Raw genomic sequence first — 17991 nt, 5'->3', positions numbered from 1 at the left:
TGCCGGAGAGGTACAGAGAGACACTGCTACAGGTCTAGACAGGACTCCCGCTATGCCGGAGAGACACTGCTACAGCTCTAGACAGGACTCCGCTATGCCGGAGAGACACTGCTACAGGTCTAGACAGGACTCCCGCTATGCCGGAGAGGTACAGAGAGACACTGCTACAGGTCTAGACAGGACTCCCGCTATGCCGGAGAGACACTGCTACAGGTCTAGACAGGACTCCCGCTATGCCGGAGAGACACTGCTACAGGTCTAGACAGGACTCCCGCTATGCCGGAGAGACACTGCTACAGGTCTAGACAGGACTCCCGCTATGCCGGAGAGGTACAGAGAGACACTGCTACAGGTCTAGACAGGACTCCCGCTATGCCGGAGAGGTACAGAGAGACACTGCTACAGGTCTAGACAGGACTCCCGCTATGCCGGAGAGACACTGCTACAGCTCTAGACAGGACTCCCGCTATGCCGGAGAGACACTGCTACAGGTCTAGACAGGACTCCCGCTATGCCGGAGAGACACTGCTACAGGTCTAGACAGGACTCCCGCTATGCCGGAGAGGTACAGAGAGACACTGCTACAGGTCTAGACAGGACTCCCGCTATGCCGGAGAGACACTGCTACAGGTCTAGACAGGACTCCCGCTATGCCGGAGAGACACTGCTACAGGTCTAGACAGGACTCCCGCTATGCCGGAGAGACACTGCTACAGGTCTAGACAGGACTCCCGCTATGCCGGAGAGACACTGCTACAGGTCTAGACAGGACTCCCGCTATGCCGGAGAGACACTGCTACAGGTCTAGACAGGACTCCCGCTATGCCGGAGAGACACTGCTACAGGTCTAGACAGGACTCCCGCTATGCCGGAGAGACACTGCTACAGGTCTAGACAGGACTCCCGCTATGCCGGAGAGACACTGCTACAGGTCTAGACAGGACTCCCGCTATGCCGGAGAGACACTGCTACAGGTCTAGACAGGACTCCCGCTATGCCGGAGAGACACTGCTACAGGTCTAGACAGGACTCCCGCTATGCCGGAGAGACACTGCTACAGGTCTAGACAGGACTCCCGCTATGCCGGAGAGACACTGCTACAGGTCAAGACAGGACTCCCGCTATGCCGGAGAGACACTGCTACAGGTCTAGACAGGACTCCCGCTATGCCGGAGAGACACTGCTACAGGTCTAGACAGGACTCCCGCTATGCCGGAGAGACACTGCTACAGGTCTAGACAGGACTCCCGCTATGCCGGAGAGACACTGCTACAGGTCTAGACAGGACTCCCGCTATGCCGGAGAGGTACAGAGAGACACTGCTACAGCTCTAGACAGGACTCCCGCTATCCCGGAGAGGTACAGAGAGACACTGCTACAGCTCTAGACAGGACTCCCGCTATGCCGGAGAGACACTGCTACAGGTCTAGACAGGACTCCCGCTATGCCGGAGAGACACTGCTACAGGTCTAGACAGGACTCCCGCTATGCCGGAGAGACACTGCTACAGGTCTAGACAGGACTCCCGCTATGCCGGAGAGACACTGCTACAGGTCTAGACAGGACTCCCGCTATGCCGGAGAGGTACAGAGAGACACTGCTACAGGTCTAGACAGGACTCCCGCTATCCCGGAGAGGTACAGAGAGACACTGCTACAGCTCTAGACAGGACTCCCGCTATCCCGGAGAGGTACAGAGAGACACTGCTACAGCTCTAGACAGGACTCCCGCTATGCCGGAGAGGTACAGAGAGACACTGCTACAGCTCTAGACAGGACTCCCGCTATGCCGGAGAGGTACAGAGAGACACTGCTACAGCTCTAGACAGGACTCCCGCTATGCCGGAGAGGTACAGAGAGACACTGCTACAGGTCTAGACAGGACTCCCGCTATGCCGGAGAGGTACAGAGAGACACTGCTACAGGTCTAGACAGGACTCCCGCTATGCCGGAGAGGTACAGAGAGACACTGCTACAGGTCTAGACAGGACTCCCGCTATGCCGGAGAGGTACAGAGAGACACTGCTACAGGTCTAGACAGGACTCCCGCTATGCCGGAGAGGTACAGAGAGACACTGCTACAGGTCTAGACAGGACTCCCGCTATGCCGGAGAGGTACAGAGAGACACTGCTACAGGTCTAGACAGGACTCCCGCTATGCCGGAGAGGTACAGAGAGACACTGCTACAGGTCTAGACAGGACTCCGCTATGCCGGAGAGGTACAGAGAGACACTGCTACAGGTCTAGACAGGACTCCCGCTATGCCGGAGAGGTACAGAGAGACACTGCTACAGGTCTAGACAGGACTCCCGCTATGCCGGATAGACACTGCTACAGGTCTAGACAGGACTCCCGCTATGCCGGAGAAACACTGCTACAGGTCTAGACAGGACTCCCGCTATGCCGGAGAGGTACAGAGAGACACTGCTACAGGTCTAGACAGGACTCCCGCTATGCCGGATAGACACTGCTACAGGTCTAGACAGGACTCCCGCTATGCCGGAGAAACACTGCTACAGGTCTAGACAGGACTCCCGCTATGCCGGAGAGGTACAGAGAGACACTGCTACAGGTCTAGACAGGACTCCCGCTATGCCGGAGAGACACTGCTACAGGTCTAGACAGGACTCCCGCTATGCCGGAGAGACACTGCTACAGGTCTAGACAGGACTCCGCTATGCCGGAGAGACACTGCTACAGGTCTAGACAGGACTCCCGCTATGCCGGAGAGACACTGCTACAGGTCTAGACAGGACTCCCGCTATGCCGGAGAGACACTGCTACAGGTCTAGACAGGACTCCCGCTATGCCGGAGAGACACTGCTACAGGTCTAGACAGGACTCCCGCTATGCCGGAGAGACACTGCTACAGGTCTAGACAGGACTCCCGCTATGCCGGAGAGACACTGCTACAGGTCTAGACAGGACTCCCGCTATGCCGGAGAGACACTGCTACAGGTCTAGACAGGACTCCCGCTATGCCGGAGAGACACTGCTACAGGTCTAGACAGGACTCCCGCTATGCCGGAGAGACACTGCTACAGGTCTAGACAGGACTCCCGCTATGCCGGAGAGACACTGCTACAGGTCTAGACAGGACTCCCGCTATGCCGGAGAGACACTGCTACAGGTCTAGACAGGACTCCCGCTATGCCGGAGAGACACTGCTACAGGTCTAGACAGGACTCCCGCTATGCCGGAGAGACACTGCTACAGGTCTAGACAGGACTCCCGCTATGCCGGAGAGACACTGCTACAGGTCTAGACAGGACTCCCGCTATGCCGGAGAGACACTGCTACAGGTCTAGACAGGACTCCCGCTATGCCGGAGAGACACTGCTACAGGTCTAGACAGGACTCCCGCTATGCCGGAGAGACACTGCTACAGGTCTAGACAGGACTCCCGCTATGCCGGAGAGACACTGCTACAGGTCTAGACAGGACTCCCGCTATGCCGGAGAGACACTGCTACAGGTCTAGACAGGACTCCCGCTATGCCGGAGAGACACTGCTACAGGTCTAGACAGGACTCCCGCTATGCCGGAGAGACACTGCTACAGGTCTAGACAGGACTCCCGCTATGCCGGAGAGACACTGCTACAGGTCTAGACAGGACTCCCGCTATGCCGGAGAGACACTGCTACAGGTCTAGACAGGACTCCCGCTATGCCGGAGAGACACTGCTACAGGTCTAGACAGGACTCCCGCTATGCCGGAGAGACACTGCTACAGGTCTAGACAGGACTCCCGCTATGCCGGAGAGACACTGCTACAGGTCTAGACAGGACTCCCGCTATGCCGGAGAGACACTGCTACAGGTCTAGACAGGACTCCCGCTATGCCGGAGAGACACTGCTACAGGTCTAGACAGGACTCCCGCTATGCCGGAGAGACACTGCTACAGGTCTAGACAGGACTCCCGCTATGCCGGAGAGACACTGCTACAGGTCTAGACAGGACTCCCGCTATGCCGGAGAGACACTGCTACAGGTCTAGACAGGACTCCCGCTATGCCGGAGAGGTACAGAGAGACACTGCTACAGGTCTAGACAGGACTCCCGCTATCCCGGAGAGGTACAGAGAGACACTGCTACAGCTCTAGACAGGACTCCCGCTATCCCGGAGAGGTACAGAGAGACACTGCTACAGCTCTAGACAGGACTCCCGCTATGCCGGAGAGGTACAGAGAGACACTGCTACAGCTCTAGACAGGACTCCAGCTATGCCGGAGAGGTACAGAGAGACACTGCTACAGGTCTAGACAGGACTCCCGCAATGCCGGAGAGGTACAGAGAGACACTGCTACAGGTCTAGACAGGACTCCCGCTATGCCGGAGAGGTACAGAGAGACACTGCTACAGGTCTAGACAGGACTCCCGCTATGCCGGAGAGGTACAGAGAGACACTGCTACAGGTCTAGACAGGACTCCCGCTATGCCGGAGAGGTACAGAGAGACACTGCTACAGGTCTAGACAGGACTCCCGCTATGCCGGAGAGGTACAGAGAGACACTGCTACAGGTCTAGACAGGACTCCCGCTATGCCGGAGAGGTACAGAGAGACACTGCTACAGGTCTAGACAGGACTCCCGCTATGCCGGAGAGGTACAGAGAGACACTGCTACAGGTCTAGACAGGACTCCCGCTATGCCAGAGAGACACTGCTACAGGTCTAGACAGGACTCCCGCTATGCCGGAGAGGTACAGAGAGACACTGCTACAGGTCTAGACAGGACTCCCGCTATGCCGGAGAGGTACAGAGAGACACTGCTACAGGTCTAGACAGGACTCTACTCACTTCTCCTTTATACACTTTATCATAGTTCTCCTCCTTATTCAACAGAACAATATTGTACTTAGTGGTGTGTGTGTGTGTGTGTGTGTGTGTGTGTGTGTGTGTTCGCTCCCTCCAGGTGGCAGGTATGATCCATTTCAGTAAGGCAGTGCGTAGCCAGTCAGACCTGTCCAGGCTGATGGTCAGACAGACGACAGAGGCTCTAGATGCCCAGAACCCTGAGGCCTTCACTGAGAACATGTTCAAACTGGCAGCACTGCTCATCAGCACTAAAGGTGTGTGCATGTTGAAAAGTGAAGACTTTGATTTGGAATGGAATAAATGTACCAAATAGCCCGTTGATGGGATGCATCGTAAGTATTCACGCCCCGTTTAGATTTTGTTCCGTTACAAAGTGGGATTGAAATACATTTAATAGATGTTTTTTGTTATTGATCTACACAAAATACTCCATAATGTCAAAGGGAAAAGACAATTCTACACTATTTTTTATACAAATTAAATAACTGAAATCTGTAGTTGTTGCATAAGTATTAACCCCTTTGTTTAGGCAAGCCTACACTGTAGCCCTTAAACCTGTCCTACTGAAGTCTTCTCTGTCCTGTAGCACTTAAACCTGTCCTACTGAAGTATTCCCTGTCCTGTAGCCCTTAAACCTGTCCTACTGAAGTCCTCCCTGTCCTGTAGCCCTTAAACCTGTCCTACTGAAGTCTTCCCTGTCCTGTAGCCCTTAAACCTGCCCTACTGAAGTCTTCCCTGTCCTGTAGCAGTTAAACCTGTCCTACTGAAATCTTATCTGTGTTGTAGCTCTGTCACCTGTCCTACTGAAGTCTTCTCTGTGTTGTAGCTCTCGTACCTGTCCTACTGAAATCTTCTCTGTGTTGTAGCTCTGTCACCTGTCCTACTGAAATCTTCTCTGTGTTGTAGCTCTGTCACCTGTCCTACTGAAATCTTCTCTGTGTTGTAGCTCTGTCACCTGTCCTACTGAAATATTTTCTGTGTTGTAGCTATGTCATCTGTCCTACTGAAGTCTTCTCTGTGTTGTAGCTCTGTCATCTGTCCTACTGAAGTCTTCTCTGTTGTAGCTATGTCATCTGTCCTACTGAAGTCTTCTCTGTGTTGTAGCTATGTCATCTGTCCTACTGAAGTCTTCTCTGTGTTGTAGCTCTGTCATCTGTCCTACTGAAGTCTTCTCTGTTGTAGCTCTGTCATCTGTCCTACTGAAGTCTTCTCTGTTGTAGCTCTCTGTCATCTGTCCTACTGAAGTCTTCTCTGTTGTAGCTCTCTGTCATCTGTCCTACTGAAATCTTCTCTGTGTTGAGGCTCTGTCATCTGCCCTACTGAAGTCTTCTCTGTGATGTAGCTCTGTCACCTATCCTACTGAAGTCTTCTGTGTTCTCTCTCGGGGGGGGTGTAGAATGTGATCCTCAGCTGCTGCACCACCTGTGTTGGTCTCCTCTGAAGATGTTTACAGAACACGGCATGGAGACGGCTATCGCCTGCTGGGAGTGGCTGCTGGCTGCTCGCACAGGAGTAGAGGTCCCGGTAAGTATCTGGAGACATCCTATTGCTTCAGTTCAAGTACCATTGTGTATTTGTGTGGGACCGGCATTCAAACCCACACTAACATGGGCATCTTTCTCGCTCTCCCCCACCCCCCTCTCTGCAGTTCATGCGTGAGATGGCGGGGGCGTGGCAGATGACAGTGGAGCTGAAGATGGGCTTGTTCTCTGATGCGCAGGTGGAGGCTGATCCCCTAGCAGCCTCGGAGGAGAGTCAGCCTGTCCCTTGTCCCCCCGCCGTCACACCTCACTGCATTTGGATAGAGGTGTGTGTGTGTCCTGTCTCTGGCAGCTTTAGTTCATTTTTAAAATGTTGGTTAAAACACTAGAGTAAGAGGACTTTACCGCATAAACGGCTTTGTGTGCCTTCTCTCCCTTTCAATTCAAGGACATCTCTCTCCTTTATCTCCTTTCTCTCTCTCTCCCTCTCTCTCTTCTCTCCCCCTCTCTCTTCTCTCTCCCCCTCTCTCTTCTCTCTCCCCCCCTCTCTCTTCTCTCTCCCCCTCTCTCTTCTCTCTCCCCCCTCTCTCTCTTCTCTCTCCCCCTCTCTCTCTCTTCTCTCTCCCCCTCTCTCTCTCTTCTCTCTCCCCCTCTCTCTCTTCTCTCTCCCCCTCTCTCTCTCTCTCTCTCTCTCTCCCCCTCTCTCTCTTCTCCCCTCTCTCTCTCTCTCTCTCTTCTCTCTCTCTCTCCCCCTCTCTCTCTCTCTCTCCCTCTCTCTCTCCCCCTCTCTCTCCCCCTCTCTCTCTCTCTCCCCCCCCTCTCTCTCTCTCTGTCCTCTCTCTCTGTCCTCCCTCTCTCTGCCCCCCTCCAGTTCTTGGTCCAGAGGTTTGAGATAGCTAAGTATTCCAGTGAAGACCAGGTGGAGATATTCGGCAGCCTATTACAACGCTCGCTCTCCCTCAACGTGGGCGGAGCCAAGAGCAACCTCAACCGCCACGTAGCCGCCATCGGACCCCGCTTCAGGTCTTCTCTCTCACACACACTAGATCCAGTTTCTGATTCAGAACAAATGAGCCACTCATTGATGCAATCGTGTGTGTGTGTGTGTAGGCTCCTTACTCTGGGTCTAGCACTGCTCCATTCTGACGTCGTCACCAACGCCACCATCAGGAATGTCCTCCGAGAGAAGATCTACTCCACCGCCTTCGACTACTTCAGGTATGCACACACACACAGTTCTACTCCACAGTCCAACTCACTACTAACGTGGGACATAACTTTCCCCCTCTAAATCAGCATCTTTTAAATCATTTTATCCTCCCCCCTCTAGTGCTCCCCCTAAGTTCCCTACCCAGGGGGACAAGCGTCTGCGTGAGGACATCAGCTTCATGATCCGTTTCTACGCCAGCATCCTGTCAGACAAGAAGTACCTGTCGGCGTGCCAGCTGGTCCCTCCCGGTGAGCTAGGCGCCGTGCCCACCCTCAGCACCTTCTCTGCCGGGATATTCGGATCGTTAATTGTGTCCAGCACTTCTCCGATATCGATGCTAAGTAAGCCTACAGCGGTGGGGCTGGCTGATTTAACAACCGCACTACAAGACTACAGGAGTACGTTTTTACACAGGTCAAATCTGACACCTGAACAGGCTCTCTTTACGCTGCTGATGGATCGATACATCTGCGTAGTCTGTAGAATCTCTTCTCGCTCTGTGTGTGTGTGCGGGGCTCGCTCGCTCGCTCTGTGTGTGTGTGCGCGGGGCTCGCTCGCTCTGTGTGTGTGCGGGGCTCGCTCGCTCTGTGTCTGTGTGTGCGGGGCTCGCTCGCTCTGTGTCTGTGTGCGCGGGGCTCGCTCGCTCTGTGTCTGTGTGTGTGCGGGGCTCGCTCGCTCTGTGTCTGTGTGTGTGCGGGGCTCGCTCGCTCTGTGTCTGTGTGTGTGCGGGGCTCGCTCGCTCTGTGTCTGTGTGCGCGTGGCTCGCTCGCTCTGTGTCTGTGTGCGCGGGGCTCGCTCGCTCTGTGTCTGTGTGCGCGGGGCTCGCTCGCTCTGTGTGTGTGGGGCTCACTCGCTCTGTGTGTGTGTGGGGCTCGCTCGCTCTGTGTCTGTGTGTGTGCGGGGCTCGCTCGCTCTGTGTGTGTGTGGGGCTCGCTCGCTCTGTGTCTGTGTGTGCGCGGGGCTCGCTCGCTCTGTGTCTGTGTGCGCGGGGCTCGCTCGCTCTGTGTCTGTGTGCGCGGGGCTCGCTCGCTCTGTGTGTGTGGGGCTCGCTCGCTCTGTGTGTTGTGTCTGTGTGCGCGGGGCTCGCTCGCTCTGTGTGTGTGGGGCTCGCTCGCTCGCTCTGTGTGTGTGGGGCTCGCTCGCTCGCTCTGTGTGTGTGGGGCTCGCTCGCTCGCTCGCTCTGTGTGTGTGGGGATCGCTCGCTCGCTCTGTGTGTGTGTGGGGCTCTCTCTCTCACTCGCTCTGTGTGTGTGTCCATTTCAATATATCCATCTATAGCTGCTGTGGAGCTTGGTGCAGATCTGCCACTTGTGATAAAACGCAAGATTTATTATTATTCTACACATCATGCCGATCCGCCCCCTCAGCTTGATTTGTCAGCAAAAACAAAACACAAATTGAGAAATTCAAGGTTTTTCTAATTGACAACCCACACCTTTCTTAATCCTCTGTCCCTGGCGTCCCCGAGAACAACATGATCTCACTCATAACTCATCGGATCGCACCAGGTAGAAACTAGCACTAACCACAGATCTAGGATCAGATTACTCTACCGTCAATGGTAACTATTTACCATTAGGTGGGTGAAATAACCCCTGATCCTGTATCAGCGGTTATGGGTAAATGCTACCACCACCTGTGGGAACAACGCATGGCCATCTCATATAAGACCGGGCTAACACTATAAAGCTCACTATACCGCAGGTCAACTCCCCCTCCATCGTCTGCTGAGACAATGCTCGCTACCTCATTTATATTTTCCTCTGGTTCACAATATCTTTTCATATGGATGCAGATGCATGTCGGTCTCAATTTAAAATAAATGAATGCATTGAGAGAAAGAAAGGAAGTGATGCCTGCCAGTGTTGATCTAGACTTGAATGAATGCATTAAGCGATATGGAGAGAGATGCATGCCAGTGTTTGATGAATGCAGAGAGAGAATGTGAAGCAATTCAGAGTTAGACTGACAGACATAATTGCAGAAAGAGATGGAAAGAGATAATGGATAGAGTTAAATGAAGGACCAGAATTTTTCCTGATTAGATCATAGTCAGGAAAATCTCAGGGCCCAAATAATGAGGGATAGAAAGAGGCAGGGAGTGTGTGTGTGTCAGTCTGTCCTGCTGAGTGTCCCTGTGTGTTCCTGTGTCTGTCTGTCCGTGGGTGTGTAGACAACCAGGACCCGTCATTGAACAGTCTGTCAGTGATGACGGCCCAGGAGCCCAGGAGCACCATGTCTCATGACTCCCGCTCCCAGCAGAGTGGCCAGAGTGGCTGGATCAACACCTACCCTCTGTCCTCTGGCATGTCCACCGCCTCCAAGAAGTCAGGTAACACAACACACACGCCCACAGACAGATGCAATGCGCTCACACACACACACACCCTGAGATCTGACCATGGCCTTCCTGTCCCCAGGCATGTCTAAGAAGAGTAACAGAGGGACTCAGCTCCATAAGTACTACATGAAGCGTCGGACCCTGCTGCTGGCCTTACTGGTGACATTCTGGAGACCTTGACAAAGACATTAACATTGACTCTCCCTCCTTGCTATTCAATTACATTTTGTTGCTAGGACTGATGTGCTTTCTCTCTCGCCCTGGTCTCTCGCCCCACTTCTCTAGGCCAGTGAGATTGAGCGGTTGACTACCTGGTACAACCCTCTGTGCACCCAGGAGTTGGCCATCGCTACAGAACAGTCCGTGGAGACCAGCATCGCCAACTGGAGGTCCAAGTACATCAGCCTCAGTGAGAAACAGTGGAAAGACAACGTCAACCTGGCCTGGGGTATATCTCCTTACCTGGCTATGCAGCTACCAGCCAGGTACACACACACACACCCTGGTTAGAATTTCTTTGGGAAAAGCTTTGGATTCATTCCACCTCCTAACTTTTGTTGTCATGTTTAAGAACGGCGTTTGGGTTAACCCTCTCGTGTCTGTATGTTCAGGTTTAAGAACGATGTGATCGTGGCTGAGGTGACCCGGCTGGTAAGGCTGGACCCTGGAGCGGTCAGCGACGTACCTGAGGCTGTCAAGGTGAGTCACTGTTGATCTACAGGTCATCTGCAACACAGGAGTGGCCAATGCTTATGATACCTCAAATAGGTTTTTATGAAAGACATGTTTTTTTATGTCAGAGCCAAACAGTTCAGGATTAGAAGTGATGGTGTTTCTAATTTGAAAGTTCTTTGTCAATTTACCAAAATGTATTTGTTTTCCAGTTCCTGGTGACATGGCACACCATTGATGCAGATTCTCCAGAGCTGAGTCATATCCTGTGTTGGGCTCCTGCTGACCCTCCCACCGGCCTGTCCTACTTCTCTTCCATGTACCCCCCGCACCCCCTTACTGCTCAGTATGGGGTCAAAGTACTACGGTCCTTTCCTCCGGTACGACACACACTTCATACACACTATGGCCGTTTCCTCTGGTACGAAATACACTTCATACACACACACACTACGGTCCTTTCCTCTGGTACGACACACACTTCATACACACACACACTACGGTCCTTTCCTCTGGTACGAAACACACACTTCATACACACACACACTACGGTCCTTTCCTCTGGTACGAAACACACACTTCATACACACACACACACTACGGTCCTTTCCTCTGGTACGAAACACACACACACACACTACGGTCCTTTCCTCTGGTACGAAATACACTTCATACACACACACACACACACACACTACGGTCCTTTCCTCTGGTACGAAATACACTTCATACACACACACACACACACACACACTACGGTCCTTTCCACTGGTACGAAACACACACTTCATACACACACACACACACACACACTACGGTCCTTTCCTCTGGTACGAAACACACACTTCATACACACACACACACACTACGGTCCTTTCCTCTGGTAGGAAACACACACTACACACACTACGGTCCTTTCCTCTGGTACGACACACACACACTGCGGTCCTTTCCTCTGATACGACACACACACACACTCCGGTCCTTTCCTCTGGTACGACACACACACACACACTCCGGTCCTTTCCTCTGGTACGACACACACACACACTCCGGTCCTTTCCTCTGGTACGACACACACACACACTCCGGTCCTTTCCTCTGGTACGACACACACACACACACACTCCGGTCCTTTCCTCTGGTACGACACACACACACACACTACGGTCCTTTCCTCTGGTACGACACACACACACTACGGTCCTTTCCTCTGGTACGACACACACACACACACTACGGTCCTTTCCTCTGGTACAACACACACACTATACCGTCACTAATCTATCTCAATCTCTAGGATGCCATCCTGTTCTACATTCCTCAGATTGTTCAGGCCCTGCGCTATGACAAGGTGAGTGACACTACATTTAACTAGCTGCTGCATTTCTACATTACCGTGTGTGTTTGGTTTTTACTTTCGTTGTGGGGAACAGAAGTCCTAACAAGGATAGTAAAGCAAGTACCATTTGGACAGGTGGAGACATTTTACCACTAGGAAACATGCTATTTTAGAGGTCAGGGTTAGCTTAAGGTTTAGGTGTAGGGGTAAGGAAAAATAGGGTATCAATTGTTTTTAGTAAAACAAGTGTGTGTATGTCTGTATTTGATTGGCAGATGGGGTATGTGAGGGAGTACATCGTGTGGGCGGCCCAGAAGTCTCAGCTGTTGGCCCACCAGTTCATCTGGAACATGAAGACTAACATCTACCTGGATGAGGAGGCACACCATAAAGACCGTGAGACACATACGTACACACACACTCTCATACTCACTCACTCACACTTACTTGCACACTCACACACTTACCACTCCTCACACTCTCGCTTCCCTCCTCTCTCTTCCCTCTCTCTCCGTGTAGCCGACATCGGGGATCTGTTGGAAGAGATGGTTGAGGAGATAATAGGTGCTCAGTCTGGTGCAGCTAAAGACTTTTTCCAGAGAGAGTTTGACTTCTTCGACAAAATCACCAACGTATCTGCCATCATCAAGTAAGACTAACAAATCTAATCACAACTGCAGTCCCTATATAGTCCACTACTGTCAACCAACTAGTGTCTGGATATAAAAGTGTTTGTGTTTTTATTAGGCCCACCCCAAAGGGAGATGAGAGGAAGAGGGCCTGTCTCAAAGCTCTGTCTGACATCAAAGTCCAGCAAGGTAACAACAGCTAGGAGACATCTATGTTGCTAGGTCTGTGGGTGCAGGTGCATGTTTGATTACAGTGAGGTGTATGTGAATAGTTTTGACTTAGGTGTTTTTACCTCTAAGCAGTTGATTCCTGTATCTGTGATTTGTGCTATGTGGAAGCAGTAGTCACTGTGTGTGTCTGTCCATCTTGCCCCCTCCCGGTGGCCATCCTCCAGGCTGCTACCTGCCCAGTAATCCAGAGGCCATCGTATTGGACATCGACTACAAGTCTGGAACACCAATGCAGAGGTACTCACTCACTGATTCTATTCATTTGATTGATTGATTTCATGCCTGACAAAGACCTTCCAGTTGGAACGTTGCAATAAAGTACACAGGAGCATTCAATGGTGTGTGGATATCTATTCCTTTATGCTATTTTAAAAAAGGAATAGAAACCCTTCTCACGGGATCTATATCTGACTGCTGTCTCCGTTCTCTCCCAGTGCTGCCAAGGCCCCGTACCTGGCTAAGTTCAAGGTGAAACGTTGTGGGGTCAGTGAGCTGGAGAAAGAGGGTCTGCGTTGTCAGACTGACTCCCAGGACGTGGAGTCGGGTGAAGATGTAGCTCGCAGGATCGTTTGGCAGGCCGCCATCTTTAAAGTGGGAGACGACTGCAGACAGGTAGGATAGATAGACCAACACATGCGCATACACACACACACCACAAGCATATTTTACATACTCAGCGCTTAGAAACTATTTATTTTTCAATCAGCATATTTTTGAATGTTCTTTTCCTCTCTCTCCCTCCCTGCCCAGGACATGCTGGCTCTCCAGATCATTGGTCTGTTTAAGAACATCTTCCAACTTGTGGGTCTGGACCTGTTTGTGTTTCCCTACAGAGTTGTGGCTACTGCCCCTGGGGTATGTACACTTCTCCCCTACACCAGGGCTATGCCGATAGATTCAGTCGCAGGCACATTTTTGTTGGGAGTGAATGGTTCAGGGTTCCGGGAAAAATGCTATAATAATTTCTACACTGAAAATTGACCAACTATGCCCAAAAATATATTTGTACTTCCAAATACAATAATTTCATACCTTGATTACATTGAGACAAGATTACATGTCTTTTTTTGTATTTGTAGGAATAATTGGACAGATTTTCTAAATTCAACTAATTTTTAGCTTAATTCCTGGTGATTTTAGTCTTTCTTGAGCAAAAACTAAAATCACCATTTTTTTTTGGGGGGGGGGGGGGGGGGGGCATAATTACTAGTGGGCCGGTTTTGGCCCACGGGCAGCCTGTTTCTGTCCTCTGCCCTACCTCCTATACCCTAACCCCTGCACCCTAATCTTTATTAACCTTAAACTTTGTCTTGTTCTGTGCAGTGTAGCATCACAGTAATGGTTTTCCTGTCTCTGTGTCCAGTGTGGTGTGATTGAGTGTATCCCAGACTGTAAATCCCGTGACCAACTGGGCAGACAGACAGACTTTGGGATGTATGACTACTTCAGAAACCAGTATGGAGATGAGTCTACTCTGGCCTTCCAGAAGGTGAGATGACTGTGCTGTCCTACGACCCCTAAACTCTGACCCCTGACCTGATCCTCGTCTGTGCCATTATTCTTAATTAATCAGAAATTAAGGATTATTTAAAAAAGATAAATACTCTTGAGTACATACAGTACGTCATTACAATGGATCTGTTGCCTTAATAAACATACGTCAACTATTTTACTTCACCAACATGGTTTATACAAGGTACTTCCTAATCTCTCCCTTTCTCATTCCCCTCCTCTCCAGGCGAGGTATAACTTCATCCGTAGTATGGCTGCTTACAGCCTGCTGCTCTTCCTGCTACAAATCAAAGATAGACACAACGGGAACATCATGCTGGACAGCAAGGGACACCTTATCCACATAGGTAAAAAATCATCCACATTGGTACACAATCAACCTTCCTTAACCTCATCCAAAACATCATCCACATCGGAACACGATCATCCACATAGGAACACGACCATCCTTAACCTCATCCAAAACATCATCCACATCGGAACACGATCATCCACATAGGAACACGACCATCCTTAACCTCATCCAAAACATCATCCACATGGAAACACAATCATCCTGAACTTCATCCAAAACATCATCCACACAATCAATCATTCATTTAATACAGCAATGTGGATATCTTTCATCTATTTGTGACAATAAATATATGAATTGAATTTATAATCGTTGTCTAAAACAGCATCTTCTTTCAGACTTTGGCTTCATGTTTGAGAGTTCTCCTGGTGGTAACCTGGGCTGGGAGCCGGACATCAAGCTGACCGATGAGATGGTGATGATCATGGGAGGCAAGATGGAAGCCACTCCCTTCAAATGGTTCATGGAGCTGTGTGTCAGGGGGTACCTGGCCGTCAGGTAAGAGTGTGTGTGGGTGGGGTCTTAATCTTATTTGCATCTAAACGGTCTTTCTATGGGTTAATTCTATTTTTGTTACACCTCTCTCAGGCCCTACATGGATGCAGTGGTGTCTCTAGTCACTCTGATGCTGGACACTGGACTACCGTGCTTCAGAGGACAGACCATCAAACTGCTCAAGTCAGTACATCAATAAACCACATCGGAGCATAAATTAGGTTGTGCCAAGTCTCGTGACCATGTCTGACCATGTCTGTGTTCACAGGCAGCGGTTCAACCCCAGTATGAGTGAGAAGGAGGCGGCTGCTTTCATCATCAAGGTCATCCAGAGCTGCTTCCTCAGCAGCAGGTAACACCAATTGCCCTGTACCATTCCAGTTCCTTTCCTCACTCAATGGCCCTGTACCATTCCAGATCCTTTCCTCACTCAATGGCCCTGTACCATTCCAGTTCCTTTCCTCACTCAATGGCCCTGTACCATTCCAGTTCCTTTCCTCACTCAATGGCCCTGTACCATTCCAGATCCTTTCCTCACTCAATGGCCCTGTACCATTCCAATTCCTTTCCTCACTCAATGGCCCTGTACCATTCCAGATCCTTTCCTCACTCAATGGCCCTGTACCATTCCAGTTCCTTTCCTCACTCAATGGCCCTGTACCATTTCAGCTCCTTTCCTCACTCAATGGCCCTGCTCCCATTCCAGTCTCTCGCTCCTTTCCTGACCCCTATGGCCCCAACTCGGCCACAGGAAATATCCATAATGCCAACTGTCTATATACACATGCTGACTGTCTGTTTTCTGTCTTTCCTCAGGAGCAAGACCTATGATATGCTTCAGTATTACCAGAACCAGATCCCATACTGAAGACCTGCTGCAGTATTATCACATACCTGTCTGATATGAGTTCTTATTCCTTATATAGGCAGTAACCTCTTCTTTAGACTCTATGTAAGGTCAGAGGTTGTCCTATATACTAAGTAATTATCCTTGGTTTGCTAGCCAGCTAGCGTCCAGCAACATGCACTTTATAGATTGCTGTATTTCACCCACCTGATTGGACCCTGATCAAGAGCTGTTATGCTAGACTAGAGAAATCGCACTAACCAATCAACCAAACAACCAATCACACAACCTGTAACTGAACTCCAATACAATCAGCAAATCCCACGATCATAATCCATATATCATGTATCAATGTCTTGATGCAAATCACATATTGAATGTGAGTGTCCCCGTCCTGTAGTCAAAAGCCATGAGTAGATATTTTCTCTGGGGACATTTCTAATGGTGGAGCTAGTGACTATATCTGTCTTGAGTCAGTCACATACTGTGTGTGTATCCGCCCCAAGGTTGGTGGGTCCAGTACAGAATAAACCAGTGTTGTTTACCTAATAACCCACTAACTCTGCATGTCTCATGACCAGACCTTCTAGTAGTTACATGGATTTAGTAGCCTTCTTAAACAGGTGTGTGTGAGATTCTGTTTGGAGACATTCCTCTTTCTGCACAAAGAAAGATTTTATTCACCTTCAAGCCTGTAGTTGAATCTCCGGGATTTGTGTTTAGTATTACAATGGTGGTGGTGATTTTACAATGACAATGAAGACTCAAAAAGCCATTTCTCTAAACCTTGGCACAAACAGAAGGGTGGTATTACATGACAACTATACTCCTCTGATGTTATGCTAGATGTTACCTTCTTAATGTGTGTCAACATATGAGATTGCTGTCATAATCTCTTCAGAAACCCTTCTGTTTATGAAGATATTTTACTTGGTAGTCTGTAAAGATAATTCATTTTACATCTATTATTTTAGATTAGATGGTATGTATTATTTTTGATCTGAATGGGTGTTATTATTTTACTTAGGGTATTTCATCTTAAACATCCATGTATGTATTACAGAGTATGTTTGTAATATAACGTGGGCGGCAGGTCAGCTAGCGGCGAGGAACCGAAAGGTCGCTGGTGTGAATGCCCCCAGCTGACTAGGTGAGGTATCTACCAATGTGCCCTTGAGCAAGATACTTATTCATAGTGACTTACAGGAGCAATTAGGGTGAAGAGTGTCTGCTAAATGAGTCAAAATTGACATGTGAAGTATATTACGGTGTACTGTATTTCAGGGCTCCACAGTGTAACCATTTGACTCACATATGCGCCTAAATGTTCTGCTGTGTGACCTGGAGGTTAAATGTAGGCGTACCAGTGCACCTAGAACATTTTCAAGGATTCTAGCTTTAATACTTCAAATATTTTTCATTGTGCGTATTAATTTCTTTGTGTGCTTACATTTTTCAACTTAGGTGCACATATGCTCATTGTAAAAAAGATCAGCGTAGAGAGCCCTGCTATGTACTGTAGGTTGTAATGGCTAACAGGACATGCATTTCAGACCAATGGGATGATAAAGAGCTGTTCCATTATTAGTATTTTTATTGGACTGTTGTATTGTGATAAAGTACTGAAACATAAACCCCAGTTCATGTGTGTCATTTTATCTATACTGAACAAAAATAGAAATGCAACAATTTCAACGGTGTTACTGAGTTACAGTTCATATAAGGAATTCAGTCAATTGAATTAAATTCCTTAGGCCCTTATCTATGGATTTCACATGACTGGGCAGGGGTGCAGCCAAGGGTGGGCCTGGGAGGGCATAGGCCCACCCACTTGGGAGCCAGGACCAGCCAATCAGAATGAGTTTATCCCACAAGGGCTTTGTTAAAGACAAAAATACTCCTCAGCACACCCACCCTCCCCCGTCAGACTATCCCGCAGGTTACACGTGGTCTTCGGTTGGGAGGTCGGTTGGACATACTGCCAAATACTCAAACGACGTGAGGTGACTTATGGTAGAGAAATTAACATTAAACAAAAGTCAACTCTAAAATGTGAAGTTC

At 49.9% G+C, this 17991-nt stretch overlaps 1 protein-coding gene across 2 annotated transcripts in view; it reads left to right on the top strand.

Annotated features, from left to right (window-relative positions):
- LOC115105894 (phosphatidylinositol 4-kinase alpha-like) overlaps window positions 1-17564 on the top strand; it is a 39027-nt gene extending 21463 nt beyond the window's left edge. The window contains exons 28-51 of one of the 2 annotated variants that reach the window (XM_029628367.2): window positions 4913-5069; window positions 6212-6339; window positions 6464-6622; window positions 7168-7319; window positions 7407-7514; window positions 7627-7754; window positions 9680-9838; window positions 9927-10006; window positions 10133-10332; window positions 10459-10546; window positions 10732-10899; window positions 11820-11873; window positions 12137-12257; window positions 12381-12510; window positions 12609-12679; window positions 12886-12958; window positions 13156-13333; window positions 13472-13576; window positions 14085-14210; window positions 14460-14580; window positions 14927-15086; window positions 15177-15266; window positions 15352-15435; window positions 15900-17564. In XM_029628367.2, coding sequence (XP_029484227.2) covers window positions 4913-5069; window positions 6212-6339; window positions 6464-6622; window positions 7168-7319; window positions 7407-7514; window positions 7627-7754; window positions 9680-9838; window positions 9927-10006; window positions 10133-10332; window positions 10459-10546; window positions 10732-10899; window positions 11820-11873; window positions 12137-12257; window positions 12381-12510; window positions 12609-12679; window positions 12886-12958; window positions 13156-13333; window positions 13472-13576; window positions 14085-14210; window positions 14460-14580; window positions 14927-15086; window positions 15177-15266; window positions 15352-15435; window positions 15900-15951 — 2892 coding nt within the window. In that variant the 3' untranslated portion in view covers window positions 15952-17564. Of the gene's footprint in view, window positions 1-4912; window positions 5070-6211; window positions 6340-6463; window positions 6623-7167; window positions 7320-7406; window positions 7515-7626; window positions 7848-9679; window positions 9839-9926; window positions 10007-10132; window positions 10333-10458; window positions 10547-10731; window positions 10900-11819; window positions 11874-12136; window positions 12258-12380; window positions 12511-12608; window positions 12680-12885; window positions 12959-13155; window positions 13334-13471; window positions 13577-14084; window positions 14211-14459; window positions 14581-14926; window positions 15087-15176; window positions 15267-15351; window positions 15436-15899 lie in introns of both variants that reach the window. The other variant, XM_065007503.1, reaches the window with a different exon arrangement.
- Window positions 17565-17991: the final 427 nt, after the last annotated feature.

This window comes from Oncorhynchus nerka, linkage group LG22 (genome assembly GCF_034236695.1).
Source record: "Oncorhynchus nerka isolate Pitt River linkage group LG22, Oner_Uvic_2.0, whole genome shotgun sequence".
NCBI classification, from domain to species: Eukaryota; Metazoa; Chordata; class Actinopteri; order Salmoniformes; family Salmonidae; genus Oncorhynchus; species Oncorhynchus nerka.
Note: the sequence above shows the minus strand (reverse complement) of the source record. Positions and strands in the feature narration are given on the sequence as shown.